This window comes from Leucoraja erinacea, chromosome 19 (genome assembly GCF_028641065.1).
Source record: "Leucoraja erinacea ecotype New England chromosome 19, Leri_hhj_1, whole genome shotgun sequence".
Lineage (NCBI taxonomy): Eukaryota > Metazoa > Chordata > Chondrichthyes > Rajiformes > Rajidae > Leucoraja > Leucoraja erinaceus.
Window position 1 is genome coordinate 7668484 of NC_073395.1, and position 18653 is coordinate 7687136.

The 18653-nt window shown below is 46.0% G+C and overlaps 1 protein-coding gene across 1 annotated transcript in view; it reads left to right on the forward strand.

Annotated features, from left to right (window-relative positions):
* The window catches only part of sult4a1 (sulfotransferase family 4A, member 1), a 32652-nt gene extending 15983 nt beyond the window's left edge, over window positions 1-16669 (forward strand). Inside the window, exons 2-7 of the mRNA XM_055650214.1 lie at window positions 686-816; window positions 2880-2960; window positions 4908-5034; window positions 8442-8536; window positions 10910-11048; window positions 15711-16669. Coding sequence (XP_055506189.1) covers window positions 686-816; window positions 2880-2960; window positions 4908-5034; window positions 8442-8536; window positions 10910-11048; window positions 15711-15823 — 686 coding nt within the window. The 3' untranslated portion in view covers window positions 15824-16669. The remainder of the gene's footprint in view (window positions 1-685; window positions 817-2879; window positions 2961-4907; window positions 5035-8441; window positions 8537-10909; window positions 11049-15710) is intronic.
* Window positions 16670-18653: the final 1984 nt, after the last annotated feature.

An 18653-nucleotide genomic window follows, 5' to 3' on the forward strand; every position in this document is an offset into this window, starting at 1 on the left:
GAGCTCCCGGTGAAAACCCACGTGGTCACAGAGAAACACTGAAGCAAAGTACACCAGCTCCAACTTATCAAGCGGAACTGTGAATGATAGAGATTCCCATTCATAACCTTTTGTTTTTTTAGGTTGGAGATAGAGCACAGAAACATGCCCTTTGCCCCACCGTGTCCGCACCGACCAGCGATGACCTGTACACTAGTTCTATCTTACACACTGGGGACAATTTCCAGAAGTCTGAAGAAGGGTTTTGGCCCGAAACGTTGCCTATTTCCTTCGCTCCATAGATGCTGCCGCACTCGCTGAGTTTCTCCAGCATTTTTGTCTACCTACAATTTCCAGAAGCCAATTAACCTACAAATCTGCACGTCTTTTGGATGTGGGAGAAAACCGGAGCACAAAACCCACGTGGTCACGGGGAGAACGTACAAACTCTGTACAGACAGCACACGTGGTCAGGATTGAACCCGGCTCTCTGGTGCTGTGAGGCAGCAACTCTGCTGCCGTGCCACCCAAATTAAGTAATTAATTAGGATGCATGAAGAAGGCTTATCTCAGAATAGCCAGGAACAAAAGCAGCCGACACATCTGAACATCAGTCAGCACAAATTTCACCTGGTGCATGTGACAATAAATGTCTCTTGTCTCTTGTCTTGTCTCTTGATGTTAATGTGCTATGTTTTGGTGGCAGGGACCAGTCTCCTCCAGGAGCTGGTGTATTTGGTGAATCAGGATGCTGATCCAGATGAGATTGGGATAATGAACATCGATGAGCAGTTACCAGTCCTGGAATATCCTCAACCTGGCATGGATATCATTAAGGTGAGAGTCATTCATTTAAACTCCTCGTTGTTCTTCTTGACATGTTTGAAACTCGGGATTATCAAAGTCAATATCTCCAGTTCCAATTACCTTGGAAGAGGTATTTGCTTCATAGGTTCACGAGTGATAGGAGCAGAATTAGGCCATTCGGCCCATCAAGTCTACTCCGCCATTCAATCATGGCTGATCTATCTCTCCAACCTAACCACATTCTCCAAGGAGCCTTCTCCCCATAACCTCTGACCCCCCTACTAATCAGAATCGATCTATCTGTGCCTTAAATATATCCACTGACTTTTCCTCCACAGCCTTCTGTGGCAAAGATTTCCACAGATTCACCACCCTGGGCCTGGCCTGGCGGCAGAGGTAGGGCGGGCTGGGACTTTATACCTTGGAGCGCAGGGGGATGATCTCAGCATGGTGTACAAGATCATGAGGGTTATAGATAAGGTGAAAGCACAGACTCTTTTACCCAGAATAGAAAAAACATGAACCAGAGGACATTGTTTTAAGGCGAGAGGGGGAATATGTTTAGGAACCTGAGGGGCAACTTTTTTTTTCACACAGGGTGGCGGGTATATGCAACAAGCTGCCAGAGGAGGTAGTTGAGGCAGGTACTATAACAACGTATATAAAAAAAACATTATGATGGGTACATGGATGGGACAGGATTAGAGGGGTATGGACCAAATGCAGGCAGGTGGGACTAGTGCAGATGGGGCTTGTTGGTCGGCGTGGGCAAGTTGAGTCGAAGGGCCTGATTCTGTGTTGTGTGACTCTGTGGTTCTGTGGCTAACCATCTGAAACAGATTGTTCCTGAAAGAGTCCTTGTTTGCATTTGTTGCCATGTTTCTCCACCGAGAACCCAGGGGGAAGGGGGGAGGAGGAGATCGAGGGAGGAGGGCAGAGGAGTGGGGGGGGGGGGGGGGGGGGGGGGGGGGGGAGGGAGGGGGGAGAGAGGGGAATGAAGGGGGGATCCTGTAGTTGGGGGGGGGGGGGGGTGTTGACATCTGTGTACTGCCTCAATGATGGACACCAAATGCTGGAGTAACTCAGCGGGACAGGCAGCATCTCTGGATAGAAGGAATGGGTGACGTTTTGTGTCGAGACCCTTCTTCATACCCTTAAGCATTTCAACCCGAAACATCACCCATTCCTTCTCTCCACTGATGCTGCCTGTCCCCTCTGAGTTAATCCAGCATTTTGTGTCTCTCTCCAGTTTATAACCAACATCGGCAGTTCCTTCCTACAACATGCGGCCTGGGTGAAGTCTACTGTGTGACAGATTTTATCGGTTTGCATGCAAAACAAAGCATTTCACTCTACATCGGTACGTGTGACAATGAAGTATCATCGAATTGAATCATTGATACACTTTGGATCAAGAAGTAGAATCCTACAAAAAGTTATTTTAGAAGTAAAGGGCCTGTCCCACTTGCGCGATTTTTTTGGTGACTTGCTGGCACCCATCATGGTCACAGCGGGTTGTCGAAAATTTTCAAGGTGGTGAAAATCCAGCGGCGATCGGAAAAAGGTACGACTGTTTGAGCAACTACTCACGACCAAACTTAGACGTAGACTTAGATCCTTTATTTGTCGTTGCCTGCAGACATACATGTAATGATAAACAACAAAACGCACAATAAACACAAATTAACATCCACCACAGTGAGTTCACCAGGCACCTCCTCACTGTGATGGAGGCAAAAATCTTAGGGTTACTGTCTCTTCCCTCCTCTTCTCCCTCTGCGCTGAGGCGATATCCCACCGGGCGATGGTAAGTCAGCCCCGCGGCTCACCGAGCTCCGCGAATGGGCCGGTTCAAGCTCCGCGGCCCAGGGGTGGTCGAAGCTGCCGCCCTCCAGTCCAGCGGACAGCGGACAGGCGTCACCCCGCGACATGGTTGGCCGCCCAAAGACTCGTACCTTTTTCTGGTCGCCGTCCGATTTTCAACATTTCGAGAATTTTCGGCAACCTTCTGCGACTAAGACGGGTGCTGGCAAGTCGCGTAGGTGGGACAGGCCCTTGGGTTTACCGCTGCCTAATAATGTCTTTATCTTTAGGAGTTGACGTCCCCTCGCCTTATAAAGAGTCACCTGCCATATCGTTTCCTACCAAGAGATTTGCACAATGGACAGTCAAAGGTAACATTCTGTCATGTTCTAAATAAATATTTAATTATTTTTAATATTGAAGGCTTTTTAAAAAAAGAAAAGTTTTTGTGGATCAAATTCTTCGACGTTCTTCAATTTCCAGTTAGAATTATTATTTAGAGATTACTTTTACATTTCTGCGGGTATTTCTTTCCTCTGCAGACCTCGATAGATTATTGTGGACATTGGTCCTCCTACTGGGATAAAGATACCGGAAATTTAAGATGGCACTTCCAGCCTTCTTGCCCAGCAGAATTGAACGACTGTAGAGACAAGGAACTGCAGATGCTGCTTGTACACAAAAGGACACAAAGTGCTGGAATAAGATAGGGGCTCAGGCATCGTCGCTGGAGAACATGGACAGGTGACGTTTTGGGTCTGAGGAAGGGTCCCAACCCAAAATGTCACCCATCCATGTTCTCCAGAGATGCTACTGACAAACAGAGTTACTCCAGCACTTTGTGTCCAAAAGTGACCTACTCGCTCACGTTGTACGTTTCAGTTTAATTTTGGTGAGCCTAGTTCACTGTCACGTGTACCGAGTTACAGTCTTTCACAAGTTACACGAGTAGAATTAGAACATTCAGCCCATCGAGTCTACTCCGCCATTCAATCATGGCTGATCTCGGCCTCCTAATCCCATTTTCCTGCCTTCTCCCCATAACCCTTGACACCCGTTCTAATCAAGAATTTGTATATCTCCGCCTTAAAAATATCCACTGACTTGGCCTCTACAGCCCTCTGTGACAATGAGTTCCACAGATTCACCACCCTCTGACAAAAGAAGTTCTTTCTCGTCTCCTCTCTAAAAGAGTGCCCTTTAATTCTGCGGCTATGACCTCTGGTCCTGGACTCTCCCACCAGTGGAAACATCCTCTCCACATCCACTCTATCTGTGCCTTTCATTTATTCTGTATGTTTCAATGAGATCCCCCCCCCCCCCCCCCCTCAACCTTTTAAACTCCAGCGCGTACAGGCCCAGTGCTGTCAAAGGCATTTATGGTGTGCTAACCAGTTAGCGGAAAGAGAATACATGCTTACAATCGAGCTGCCCACAGTGTGCAGATACATAATAAGGGAATAAGGTTTAGTGCAAGGTTAAGCCAGTAAAGTCCGAGCCGGGGGGATTCAGCCCCACATTCTCATTGCAGGTATCTGACCCACTTGATCCATTTCCTTCCTTCATATGGTCCCAAACATTGATTTCCATTTGCAATAAAAATGCTCCTTTTTAGAATTGATCCCTATGTTAATAAAATCCACATTCCCCCTTTGCCTGTGCGGGTTTTCCCTTGGGTGTTCCCGTTTCCTCCAAACATCCCAATGACGTGTGTGTTTGTAGGTGTAATTGACCTCTGTAAATTGCCCCCTAGTGCGCAGAGAGTGGACGTGGAAGTGGGATAACAGAGAACTAATGTGAACGGGTGATCGATGGTCAACGTGGAACTGGTGGGCTGAAGCAAAGATCATATAGCGGAGCTAAAGTCTTTGGGCTGAAGGGCCAGTTTCCACACTGAATCTCTAATTAAAGTAAAACTAAAAATAGGACAATGCTGGTGTGGTGGAAGGTTGTAAGTTATTTTAAGCCTATTTTAAGTGGCACAACGGTAGAGTCGCTGCCCTACCACCCCGGAGACCTGGGTTCGATCCCGACTACGGGTACTTTCTGTACGGAGTTTGTACGTTCTCCCCGTGACCAAGTGGGTTTTCTCCGGGATCTCCGGTTTCCTCCCACATTTGAAAGACGTACAGGTTTGTAGGTCAATTGGCTTGGTGTAATTGTAAATTGTCCCCTCGTGTGTGTGTGTGTAGGGTAGCCGTTAGTGTGCGGGGATCGCTGGTCGGTGCGGACTCGGTGGGCCGAAGGGCCTGTTTCCGCTCTGAATCTCTAAACTAAACTAAACTTTTCTTCCTTGTTCCAAATCTTTCTTCCTGTAGGTCATATGCATGGCCAGAAACCCCAAAGACTTGGTGGTGTCATACTATCAGTTTCACCGTTCTTTACGAACCATGAGCTACAGGGGGACGTTTCAGGAATTCTGCAGGCGATTTATGAATGATAAGTGTAAGTGGCACTTCCTTTGACAAATCGCCTTGTTTATTCTGAATATAGAAGTTGGGAGGTCATGTTGCAGTTGTATTAGACGTTGGGGAGACCGCATTTAGAGTCTTGTGCTCAGTTCTGGGCTGCTTGCTATAGGAAAGATGCCGCCAAGCTGGAAAGGGTACAGAGATGATTTATGAAGATGTTGCCAAGACTTGGGGGTCTGAGCCATTGGGAGAGGTTGAGCAGGCTGGAACTCTATTCCCTGGAGCACAGGAGGATGAGGGGTGATCTTATAAAGGTGTATAAAATCATGAGAGGAATAGATCAGGTACAAGCACTGAGTCTCTTGCCCAGAGTTGGTGAATCGAGGACCACAGGACATAGGTTTAAGATGAAGGGGAAAAGATTTAACAGGAATCTGAAGGATAACTTTATCACACAAAGGGAGGTGGGTGTATGGAAAAACCAGCCAGAGGAGGTATTTGAGGCAGGGTCTATCCCAACGTTTAAGAAGCAGTTAGACAGGTACATGGATAACAGATTTGGAGGGATATGGACCACGCACAGGCAGGAGCGACTAGTGTAGCTGGGACATGTTGGCAGGTGTGGGCATGTTGGGCCGAAGGGCCTGTTTCCACACTAGGTCACTCTATGACTCCGACTCTATATTTGATTTTCCTTTATCCTGTACAAGAAAGAGAAAATAGTTGAAAGAATCTTGAATTCGCCAGCTGCACATTGTGTTAATAAAATAACTATTCGTAATCCATAGAAATAATAGATTTTCTGATCAGTTCAATCTGATTCTGGAGGAAAGAGTAGCCAGTGTAATGAGGAAATAAGTTGAGTTTCAGCGTTTGGACTCTTATTTATTTCTGCACGAAATTCGGGTCTGAAGAAGGGTTCCACAAAAACTCACTTGTTCCTTTTCTCCAGAGATGCTGCCTGACTCGTTGAGTTACTACCTATCTATTTCTGACTCTCACCTTGAAAATATAATTTGTCAATGAAGGGTTGCCTGTTTGACCCTAACTTAAAGTCCCACTTCTAAATCATCCTAGTAACTATCTGACTCTTCAAGGCTATAAGTTTGTGTATTGGAGAGGTGTTTAAGAATCTGTGAGGGTTATGTACTTTAAACTATTTTAAACTTTTAAACATGGGGGAACCAGTGTGAGGGAAGAGAGGGGGGAGAATACTGAACCAATTTACTGTTGTGTCTTTTTAAATTGCTGTTTTTTATCTTTTTTTTCCTCCCACAAATATGTAATACAGGTGCACAACCTTTTATCTGAAAGCCTTGGGACCAGACACCTTTCGTAATTCAGAATTTGTCGGTCTTCGGAATGGAAAATGTTTTGCGTAGATTTTAATGGCTGGCTCAGTGGTAGAGTGCTCGGCTCATATCCGCAAGGTCGCGAGTTTGCGCCTTGATCCCGGCAGAAGAAGTTGGAGCGGGGCTGGGCTGCTGCTGGCTGTGGGTCTCTGGGATCTCTGTGCTTGCAGTGGGCCTGGTGGTCGACGTCCAATTGGTCCTGACGTTTCCGGTGACTGCACTGACCTGCAGCCATCGCCGACGTGAAGACAGTACAAAGCCCCCGCGCCGGTGCAATGAGCGGGGAGCTGGAGAGGGGAGGGAAGGGGTCACACACATGGCCGGGAAGCAGAGGGGTGTAGGTGAGGTGAAATTGAAGGGAGCGACAATCTGCTGCTGCCTGCACGCTGAGTTTAAAAGTTCCCACGCAAGACTCACGATACACTGTGTATCGTGTCTACCGTGGGAACTTTTAAACTCAGCGGGCAGGTAGCAGCATATTGTCAATTATTAACCCTCCCGCGCAATATACTCTCACCTTCTCTTTTATGAATGTAGATTTAGTTCCCCTTTCTTCGAGGACCAACCGGAGGTTCCGCTGTCACCTCTGCGGGCCGCCCTCGGTGAACGTCCTGTCTCCCTGTCCCTGGGATAGTAGGGGGCGATCAAACAGCACAATACCCCCCTCCCCCTCCAACTCCAGAGGAATCCACTCCCCGATGGGCCGCTACGGCGACAAGTGGCAGTTCGCCCACAGCCCAAGCTGCGCCACCCCAAGAACAAGAAGTACCTTCAACACTATCAGTTTCTGCCCATACACTGCGTGTTCCTCTGGAGTTGGAACGGGGCGGGGCTGGGCTGGAGTTGCTGATCTGGGATCTCCGTGCTGGCAGTGGGCCTGGGGGTCGGTGTCCCGATGAGAGGGCGCAGCTCGGGCTGTGGGCGAACTGCCACTTGTCGCCGTAGCGGCCCATCGGGAAGCGGCTTCTGGTGGTCCTGACGTCTCCGGCCAGTTTGCAGTTTTCCTCTGGAGTTGGAACGGGGCTGGGTTGCTGCTGGCTGTGGGTCTCTGGGTTCTCCGTGCTTGCAGTGGGCCTGGGGGTCGGTGTCCCGTTGGTCCTGACGTTTCCGGTGACTGCACTGCGCTGCTAGAATCGCCGACGTGAAGACAGTACAAAGCCCCCGCGCCGGTGCAATGAGCGGGGAGCTGGAGAGGGGAGGGAAGGGGTCACACACATGGCCGGGAAGCAGAGGGGTGTAGGTGGGGTGAAACTGAAGGGAGCGACAATCTGCTGCTCCCTGCCCGCTGAGTTTAAAAGTTCCCACGCAAGGCTCACGATACACTGTGTATCGTGTCTACCGTGGGAACTTTTTAACCCAGCGGGAAGGCAGCGGCATATTGTCAATTATTAACCCTCCCGCGCAATATACCCTCACCTCTTTTATGAATGGGGATTTAGTTCCCTTTTCTTCGAGGACCGACCGGAGGTTCCGCTGTCACCTCTGCGGGCCGCCCTCCGTGAACATTTTCAAGGACCTTTCTTCAAGGACCGAAAAAATGGCCGCTATTCGGAGCTTTTCGTTATTTGGATCGTCGGATAAAAGGTTGTGCACCTGTATGTGATTCTGTTCCATTCTGTTGTAGTTTGTGTTTTGCACAATCCGCAAGCATTGCCACTTTTCATTTCACTGCACATCTCGTGTGTGTATGGGACGAATAAACCTGACTTGACTTGATAAAGGAGACCCAAGGGTGGGGGATCTGGGAGGGGGGGGGGGAGAAGAATAAAGACGGACCCAGCACGGGATACTTTGTAACGTTGTCTACGCCCTTTATGTGGTGCCTCTTTACATACCTTATGTATTCAAAACAAAGAATATCACTGTGACTTGTCACAGGTGGCAATAAAGTATCATTAATTAATTAATCAATCAACCAGTAAATTAATTTAATTGATTGATTGATGCATTCATTCATTCACCAAGTGGACGTTTGAACATGAAGATGGGCTTGACATTGAATTACTCAAAGTTCGAACGTGCTTCAATATGACAATACAGTAGCTGTCTAAAGTATAAACGTGGCTGTGATTTTTTTTATTTTTTTCAGTGGGTTATGGTTCGTGGTTTGAACACGTTCAGGAATTCTGGGAGCATCGCCTGGACTCTAACGTCCTCTTCCTGCTTTACGAAGATTTACATAAGGTGGGTCTCGTGTGGGGCACTATGTTGGTTGGGCTGACAACAAAACTGAACTACTCCCGTACACCGCCGTGTGGCACGGCGGTACAGCGGTAGAGTTGCTGCCTTTCAGCGCTTGCAACGCCAGAGACCCGGGATCGATCCTGACCACGGGCGCTGTCTGTACAGTTTGTATGTTCTCCCCGTCACCTGCGTGGGCTTTCTCCCAGATCTTTGGTTTCCTCCCTCACTTCAAAGGCTGTAGGTTAATTGGCTTGGTATAAATGTAAAAGTGTCCCTAGTGTGTGTCGGATAGTGTTATTGTGCGGGAATCGCTGGTCGGCGCGGATTTGGTGGCCGACGCGCCTCTTACTGCACTGTATCTCTGAACTAAACTAAACTAAAGTATTTAAAATCACAGAATTGTTCCAAGGACAGAGTCCATATTGCCCATTGACCACATGCTGGTGTTTACCAAGAACAATCTGACAACTTCTCTTCCTGGCCCTTTCTATATAGTGTTGCAAATGTTGTTCCTCAAAGTACTTAAACACTCGTCTAATTCCTTTTCAAAATCCACAGTTAGATTGGCTTCCAGGCAATGTGTCTGTGATCTTGGCCACTTGTGTGGATAGTTTTGTCCACATCTGACAAAGTTTGGTTTAGTTTAGAGATGCAGTGCGGCAACAGGCCCTTCGGCCCACCGAGTCCCTGCCGACCAGTGATCCCTGCACACTAACACTATCCTGCACCCACTGGGGCCAATTTTACATTTATACATTTTTACCGAGACTATTAACCTACAAACCTGAACGTCTTTGGAGCGTGGGAGGAAACCGCAGATCTCAGAGAAAACCCACGCAGGTCATGCACCCGTAGTCGGGATCGAACCCGGGTCACTGGCGCTGTAAGGCAGCAACTCTACCTCTGTGCCACCGTGCCGCCCACAGTCTTGGCATTCACTGGTGCCACCATCAGGTGGGTTGGGGGTGCAGGCAGGTGTTTGCTGTTGGTCAGAAACCCACCTGGGCCATCCAGGTAAATACTGTTGGTTCATCAGTGATTGAGGTATTTCACTGTCAGTGACTCGCCTGATGCCACAAGACATTACAAGGCACGAGTCCAGGCTGTTTAGTGCAGTTTAAAGAGAGAGATACAGCATGGAATCAGGCCCTTCAGCCCATCAAGTCCACGCTAACCATCGATCTACCATTCGCAACTAGTTGTGTTATCCCGCTTTTCCATCCACCCTGGAGGTCAATTAACCTGCAAACTCGCACGTCTTTGGGATGTGGGAGGTAACTGGAGTACCCGGAGGACAACCTCACAGACAGCACCTGAGGTCAGGATCAAGTCAAGAGAGTTTATTGTCTTGTGTCCCAGATAGGACAATGAAGTTGTCGAACCCGCGTCACTGGCGTTGTCGGGTAACGGCTCCACTAGCGCTGCCGTTGTGATGCAATAAACTCTCCACGTGCACGATATGTACAGCCCCAACTACTCTCCTGATGCACGACACAAACCACAGAAACGTACTGCAATGATACTCTGGTTGGCACTGGAAACAGCACTTCCTCTGCCATCGATCACTGCCATTCAAACAAGGGCAGCAAGCACAGGGGAACACTGCCACCTGCTGGGCCCCCTACCTTATTACACACCATTCTCACTTGGAACACAGAATATGGAACAGCCCACAAAGTCTGTGCTGAAGATGATGCCAAGGCCGTCACTTATCTCCCTGCACATGACCCATATCCCTCCATTCCCGGCATATCCACATGCCTGTACATCCATGTGCCTATCCAAGTCTTTTAAATACGACTGGTGTATTTGCTTCAACCACCACCTCTGGCCACATGTTCCAGGCACCCACCACTCTCTGTCTCTGTCTCTGTCTCTGTCTCTGTCTCTGTCTCTGTCTCTGTCTCTGTCTCTGTCTCTGTCTCTGTCTCTGTCTCTGTCTCTCTCTCTGTGTCTCTCTGTCTCTCTCTCTGTCTCTCTGTCTCTCTCTGTGTCTCTGTCTCTCTCTCTGTCTCTCTCTCTCTCTCTCTCTCTCTCTCTCTCTCTGTCTCTCTCTCTCTCTCTCTCTCTCTGTCTCTCTCTCTCTCTCTCTCTCTCTCTCTCTCTCTCTCTCTCTCTCTCTCTCTCTCTCTCTGTCTCTCTCTCTGTCTCTCTCTCTGTCTCTCTCTCTGTCTCTCTCTCTGTCTCTCTCTCTGTCTCTCTCTCTGTCTCTCTCTCTGTCTCTCTCTCTGTCTCTCTCTCTGTCTCTCTCTCTGTCTCTCTCTGTCTCTCTCTCTGCCTCTCTCTGTGTCTCCCCTCTAAAATTGAGAGCCTGGAATATTTCGAACACTCTCAGATATTCCAGTGAAGTTTGTCCTTTCTCTCTGGTGGAAGAATCTTGCAGGTACTGTGGAACAACTGGTGCGGTTTCTTGGGGTGACCTATGATAAAACACAAATGGAGGCTATCATTGAACATTGCCACCAGCTCGTGGACCAATGCTGCAATGCAGATGCCCTTCCCATTGGCAGAGGTAAGTGCTTAACAAAAATATCTTTCTTAAATCGTCAGAGGAATCTTACTGGTCAACATGTTGCTTTAGAAGTAATGTATTGACGTTTTGTTTAGGAGAAGGAAGAACATGGATTTCTGTTTTCTCCTTGGTTCTTGTCTACATTATGCACGGTATTGTGAATCTGTGGAATCCATTGCCACAGAAGGCTGTGGAGGCCAAGTCAATGGATATTATTAAGGCTGGGGCAGTTGAGGCAGGGACTATCCCAACATTTAAGAAGCAGTTAGACAGGTACATGGATAGGACAGGCTTGGAGGGATATAGGCAAAACACTGGCACTGGTGTAGCTGGGACATGTTGGCCAGTGTGAGCAAGTTGGGCAGAAGGGCCTGTTTCCATGCTGTATCACTCTATCACTCTATGGATAGATTCTTGATTAGTACGGGTGTCAGGGGTTATGGGGAGAAGGCAGGAGAATGGGGTTAGGTGGGAGAGATAGATCAGCCATGATTGAATGGTGGAGTAGGCTGGATGGGCCGAATGGACTAATTCTGCTTCTACCACTTATGAACATGATATCACACGACTTGCAGCGAACATCTACCTCTCAGATAGCCTTGCGCCATGGATTTGAGGCCCATGAGTGGCAAGGAACCGCAGATAGACACAAAATGCTGGAGTAAACGCTGGTCAGACAGCATCACTGGAGAGAAGGAATGGGTGACATTTTGGGTCGAGTCCCTTCTTCAGATTGAGAATCAGGGGAAAGGGAATCAAGAGATAGATGGTGGAGATATAGAGAGAACAAATGAATGTGGAGGGAGAAACTGCAGATGCTGGTTTAAATCGAAGATTGACACAATAAGCTGGAGTAACTCAATAGACAATTCACTGTGATCATGGCAGATCATCCACAATCAGTACCCCGTTCCTGCCCCCTGACTCTGCTATCTTTAAGAGTTCTATCTAATTCTCTCTTGAAAGCATCCAGAGAATTGGCCTCCATTACATTCTGAGGCAGATTCACAACCCTCTGTGTGAAGAAGTGTTTCAAAACTCATCTCCGTCTCTAAATGGGGCTTACCCTTCTTATTCATTAAGAATGATGGTGGGGAGGAATGATTTGGAGGAGTGATCTAGAACAGTGTTTGGCGATATGTAACGGTAGATAAATACTTGTCCATGGGGAGACTGACTGATCTACAAGTTGAATGGAGTGATATCAGTCTCCGCATGGCTTTTTTACTTTAAGTTGGGATTGAGGCATATGTGGATACTGTCTCTAATTCTGAATGGAAGACATTTGCTGATAGTGGTTTATGACTGTGTGGCAATATGTTTGATTGAGTTTCATTCTGTTGATTTGAAGTTGGGGTGACAATCCTCGCCTTTCCTTCGGTTTGCATTGGAGTTGAAAATCTGACTTCACTAAAATGAGCTTTAAAAATGTACTTTTGTGATTTTATGGAAACTATACGCAAGAACTGTCGACTGGGTCATTTGTTTTTTGTTGCATCTTCTGCAAATGTTCTTTTTTAAAAAATTAGCCTTGATTAATATTGATAAGCTTCGTTAAAGCTCTGTCCCACAGTACAAGTTCATTCCAAGAGTTCTCCCGAGTTTGCCCTGATTCGAACTCGGAGATTTACGGTAATGGCCACTCGTCAGAACTCGGGGCTCTCGTGGACATTTTTCAACATGTTGAAAAATCTTCGCGAGTCTTCCCGTGCTTACCTGCCGTTAGCGAGTCTTCACGAGTACCTGCCGTTAGCGGTACGAGCCGCTAAGAGACGTCCCCGAGCTCCGACGTACCCACTACGTTCATTCTTACCACGAGTTTGATTTTTTTTTTAAGTCGGGAGAGCTCTTGGAATGAACTCATACCGTGGGACAGGGCTTTTAAACTAATCCAACTAGGGATCAAGTATTAAATCAGCTTTTAAAATGATGATTTGTTCAATTGTCTGATTTTTTTCTTTTTTTTTTGTTTCATTCATTGATTTTGTTTTTGTTTTTCAGTTTTGCATTGTTTAAGTGATTGGAAATGAAGAGATTTATTTGAGTTAAATGCTGCGCGTTCATTTGCACATTTTAATTTTGTTTTTAATTTTTTGTTTGAAGCATTTTGGTTTCTTCCTTTATGTTTTTAGTGTTTCACCTCATTGAGCTGAAGACATAGTGTAATTGGTGAGATGTAGACTAGGCCTAGTCCAGTACCATTCTCTTTCATGGCTTTTCCACCCAAACCCCAGGCAGGTGTATTCCAACAAGGTGGGTATGGAAGTTCTTGATTAATCAAGTATTTCTTACGTTTTTTTTTTTCCTTCCTTTGACGTGTTCTTTTTAAAGGGAAAAATAAATGCCAAAGGGTAACTAGTTCTGGTATTAAAAGATAGACACAAAAATGCTGGAGTAACTCAGCGGGTCAGGCAGCATCTTTGGAGAGAAGGAATGGGTGACGTTTCTGGTCGAGACCCTTCTTCAGACTGGTCGACCCGAAATGCCACCCATTCCTTTACTCTGGAGATGCTGCCTGTCCCGCTGAGTTACTCCAACATTTTGTGTCTATCTTCGGTCTAAACCAGCATCTGCAGTTCCTTTCTACATAAATCTTGTATCATTTGAGCCACATGTTTTTGACTTAAACATGGTCATCATTTTTATTTGTTATAGACATAGACATAGAAATTAGGTGCAGGAGTAGGCCATTCGGCCCTTCAAGCCTGCACCGCCATTCAATATGATCATGGCTGATCATCCAACTCAGTATCGCGTACCTGCCTTCTCTCCATACCCTCTGATCCCCTTAGCCACAAGGGCCACATCTAACTCCCTCTTAAATATAGCCAATGAACTGGCCTCGACTACCCTCTGTGGCAGAGAGTTCCAGAGATTCACCACTCTCTGTGTGAAAAAAGTTCTTCTCATCTCAGTTTTAAAGGATTTTCCCCTTATCCTTAAGCTGTGACCCCTTGTCCTGGACTTCCCCAACATCGGGAGCAATCTTCCTGCATCTAGCCTGTCCAACCCCTTAAGAATTTTGTAAGTTTCTATAAGATCCCCTCTCAGTCTCCTAAATTCTAGAGAGTATAAACCAAGTCTATCCAGTCTTTCTTCATAAGACAGTCCTGACATCCCAGGAATCAGTCTGGTTATTGTTTTGTTATTAGACCATTCCATGTTGGTCTGTGAGGGTCATCTTTGTAGTATTTTTTTCTCACCCACACAGAATTAAGTTTAAGTGAGACAAATTTGAAAGATCTATGAAGGGTTTTTACTGATTGTGTAGGAAGCAACTGCAGATGCTGGTTTACACCGAAGATAGACATAGAAAGCGGGACAGCCAACATCTCTGGAGAGAAGGAATAGGTGATGTTTTGGGTCCAGACCCTTCTTCAGACACCCCTTACCTACTCTAACCTCACCCACAAAAAATGACAAAAGCAATCTGAAGAAGGGTCTCGACCCGAAATGTCACCTGTTCCTTTTCTCCAGAGATGCTGTCTGACCTGCTGAGTTACTCCAGAATTTTGTGTCTATCAAGGGTTCACTGATTATAGTTTTCACTCTTAGACGTGATATAGAAACAAACCTTCCATCTGATGGTCTAACATGGAGGGATGAAAGTTGAGCATAATCGTTCTGAATAATTTTATCATGTTAATATTTCTCAAACATTTTCCGCCTTCATTCCTACTAAACTCTAAGCACAGAAGCATGTATGCTTGTCTTTTCCCTTACGTGTGTGGTAATTGAATTCGATTCCCAGCTCCTTTTCCAATGCATTCTTTGCAGGACTTTAAATCCCCTCCACCCAGCTTTCTCCCGCAGGTTTTGTAGAATTTAAAACCCGGTTTTGCCACCGCTAAACGGCAATTTCCTTACTCAATCCCATCATGTCCCCATCTTTAGATTGCGTCTGGTTTATGAGCTGGGTCCCATATTTAAATATCCGCGACGACCAACACACTAGGAACAATTTACAATTCTTACTGAAGCCAATTAACCTACAAACTTTTAAGTCTTTGGAGTGTGGGAGGAAACCGAAGCACCCGGGGAAAACCCACGCAGGTCACGGGGAGAAGGCACAAACTGCATACCGGCAGCACCCGCAGTCAGGATCGAACCTGGGTCTCTGGCATTGTAAGGCAGCAACTCTACCGCTGCACCACCATGCCACCCCTCGTAATACTAATTACTAAATATAATAGTCATCTTGCAACGTAACTGAATAGTACGGGGTTTAATTTTACTGAATAGTATGGGTTTTACTGATTAATTTAGATGTGAAACATAATTCACAAATATTCATAAGTCTAACACTGCAACTTATGAAGTGGATCTGTCGCTATGCCTAGTGCTGCCATGGGTCATTTCTTTCTAAACTGTGTGAAATTGTTAAATGCACATTTGCCTGAAGCAGAACATGAAGGGGGAGACATAGAATAACCAAAGTGGCACTCATTGATATTCCTGAACTTAATTGACTACAGTTTGGAATGATATCCTTGCAGCTAATCTTACAGATGGGGGTGATCATGATCACAGAATGATCAGGTTGCCTGACACACCTTGATTCCAATGGAATTGTCCCTAACCTCAAACGTCACAAAATGCATTTTCATCAGACTCAGAAGTTAATAAGTTCCACTTACTATTTTTTTTTTTTTTCAATTTCAGGTCGAGTTGGCCTATGGAAGGATATCTTCACTGTGTCAATGAATGAGAAATTCGATGCTGTTTTCAAACAGAAGATGGGAAAATCCGATCTGACCTTCGACTTCAGCCTCTAAGGAAGCAACATGCATGTGCTTCAGTATCCTCAACACTATCAATGCATCTCTGCATTTGTTTATCATTCACTGGCTAATCTGTGCTGTTATGTGTATTATGACAGCTTTTAGTGAGAGGTATTGGGTATTCCATATCTATAGCAACCGTCTCCTCACTTGCTGCTGCTTTGACGTGTATATGCCTTTAAGCAGAATTGGAACACGCATAGTCTAAGAAAGCAACTTCATTATAAACTGTAGTCGTTGTGATAGTAAGGACAATTATTCTGTACTCCAAATTAATTACTTAAAAGTAAGCAAATACGTACTGGCACTCCCACAAACTCGTTTGTACACTCGTGCACACACACAAAGTAAACCAAAATGAAGGGAAATTACTGCTGAGAAATAGATTTTATTTATTTTCTGTAATCATGACATTGCATATTCTAGTTAGCATCAATGCAGTGTCCACGTCTGCATTAAAGTCATTAAAACCGTTTGGGTATTGTTGATTCTAATTCCTTTAGATATGGGTGATATGAGACATATTTCATAAATTACAATAGTTTCGGTGATGTTAAAACCTCGATCCCCTGAATTAATGTAGCTAACATTATTTGGGTATCGTTGATTCCAATTCCTTTAAATATTCAAAGATGATGGGTGATGTGAGAAAGGTATTACACAAGTTTCAATAGTTTCAGTAATGCCCCTGTCCCACTTAGGAAACCTGAACGGAAACCTCAAGGTTTCCATGCGGTTCCCGGAGGTTCCCGGAAGTTTTTGTCAGTCTCCCTACCTGCTTCCACTACCTGCAACCTACGGCAACCACCTGCAACCTCCGGGAACCGCACGGAAACCTTGGGTGGGGCGCGAAGTCTCCAGAGGTTTCCGTTCAGGTTTCCTAAGTGGGACAGGGGCATAAGGCTAAAACATTGATCCCATTTAATTTATTAAAGCTATATTTTGAAACAATGGTTAATGGAACCAAGTTAACTCACAGTATCCTTGGGACCAATACATTTTGAGGTTCTGTAGTTTGTTAACTGGGTCCAGTGATGCTGCCTGACATTCTGTGGCATGTTGATGTGACAGTGTGTTGTAAATAGGCAAATGTAACGTTGAAATACGTAGCAGGCAATACAGACACAACCGCATTCCTTGAATTGACCCCGAATAACATTGGGGGACAAAAATGGAGGAGAAATCTGTTACCCCATCACCCACTTCTTGTAAATCTTTAATCCTGTTAATGTTTGTAAACATTTGTACTAACTTTGTGTTTCCCCAGTTTTTGCCAGCATTCATAGAAAAATGTTTTGTGGTTGACATCTTGTCTTTTTCAAAGTGAAAGTTGAATATGTTAGCAAATCATTAATTAAATGTTACTCATACATTCTGTTGCCTTCAAATCTGCATGAAATCCTATTCCTTTAAAATAAATTACCAGACTATATATTTTTGATTCTACTAATTTTGAACAATCAAATAATTAATTTTTAAGCAGCCCTTTAATCTTGAGGCTGCCAGCATGTCATAAGGTCAAAATTGATAGGTGCAGAATTAGTTCATTCGGCCCATCAAGTCTACTCCACCATTCAATCATGGCTGATCTATCTCTTCCTCCTAACCCCATTCTCCTGCCTTCTCCCCATAACCTCTGACACCCGTACTAGTCAAGAATCTATCATTCTCTGCCTAGAAAATATCCATTGGCCTCCACAGCCTTCTCTGGCAAAGAATTCCACAGATTCACCACCCTCTGATTAAAGTATTACCCCCTCACACCTTCCTAAAGAAATATCTTTCGGTAGGCGGCGCGACTCTCGTCAGCAGCGGCCTCTGCAGCCCGTCTGCGTTTTTATTATTTTCTGTCTATGTTTTTATGTAGTTTTTGTATTTTTTGTTGGGGTATGTGTGGGGGTGGGGGGGGGGGGGGGGGTGGGGGTGGGGGGTGGGAGGGAGGGGGTAACTTTTAAATCTCTCCCTGCACGGGAGACCCGACCTTTTCTTTGTCGGGTCTCCGTTGTCGTTGGGGCTGCAACGAGGAGCGGCCTCCAACAGGAAGACCGGGGGCTCTGCTGCCGACTACTCACCTCACCGTCACGGAGCTGGCCGAGTCCGGAGCGGGTGGAGCAGTGGTGGAGCGCTGCGCTGCGGCGGCCCGACCTCCGGAGATTCGGAGGCTGCAACTGCGGGTCTGGCGAACGGCGGCACCGGGAGCCCGCGGGTCCCTGGAGGGAGACCGCTTTTCGGGGGGGGGGGGGGGGGGGGGAGGGGGGGAGTGCAGTGGAGAGATAAGTTTTTTTGGCCTTCCATCACAGCAATGTGATGGATGTTTATGTAAATTATGTTGTGTCTTGGGTCTTTTTGTTTGTAATGTATGGCTGCAGAAACGTCATTTCGTTTGGACCTCAAGGGGTCCAAATGACAAATAAATTGTATCTTGATCTTGATCCTTTAATCCTGAGGCTATGACCTCTAGTCCTAGACTCTTCCATTGGTGGAAAGACTGGAGGCTGTCAATGGATATTTTAAAGGGAGATAGATCAGATTCTTGATTATACAGGTGTTAGAGGTTATGGGGAGAAAGCAGAAGAATGGGGTTAGGAAGCAGAGATAGATCAGCCATGATTGAATGGCGGAGTAGATTTGCTGGACTGAATGGCCTAATTCTGCTCCTATCACTTATGAATTTAACCTAATCCTAATTCTCAACCTTTGCAAATCCATTGAATGGTTACTTCAATTTTGTGCACGAAGAACAGAAACACTTTGGCTGAAACATTAACTTCATTATTCTTTCATCAAAACTGGTGAACTGTGATTTCTTCCTATTTTTATTCTG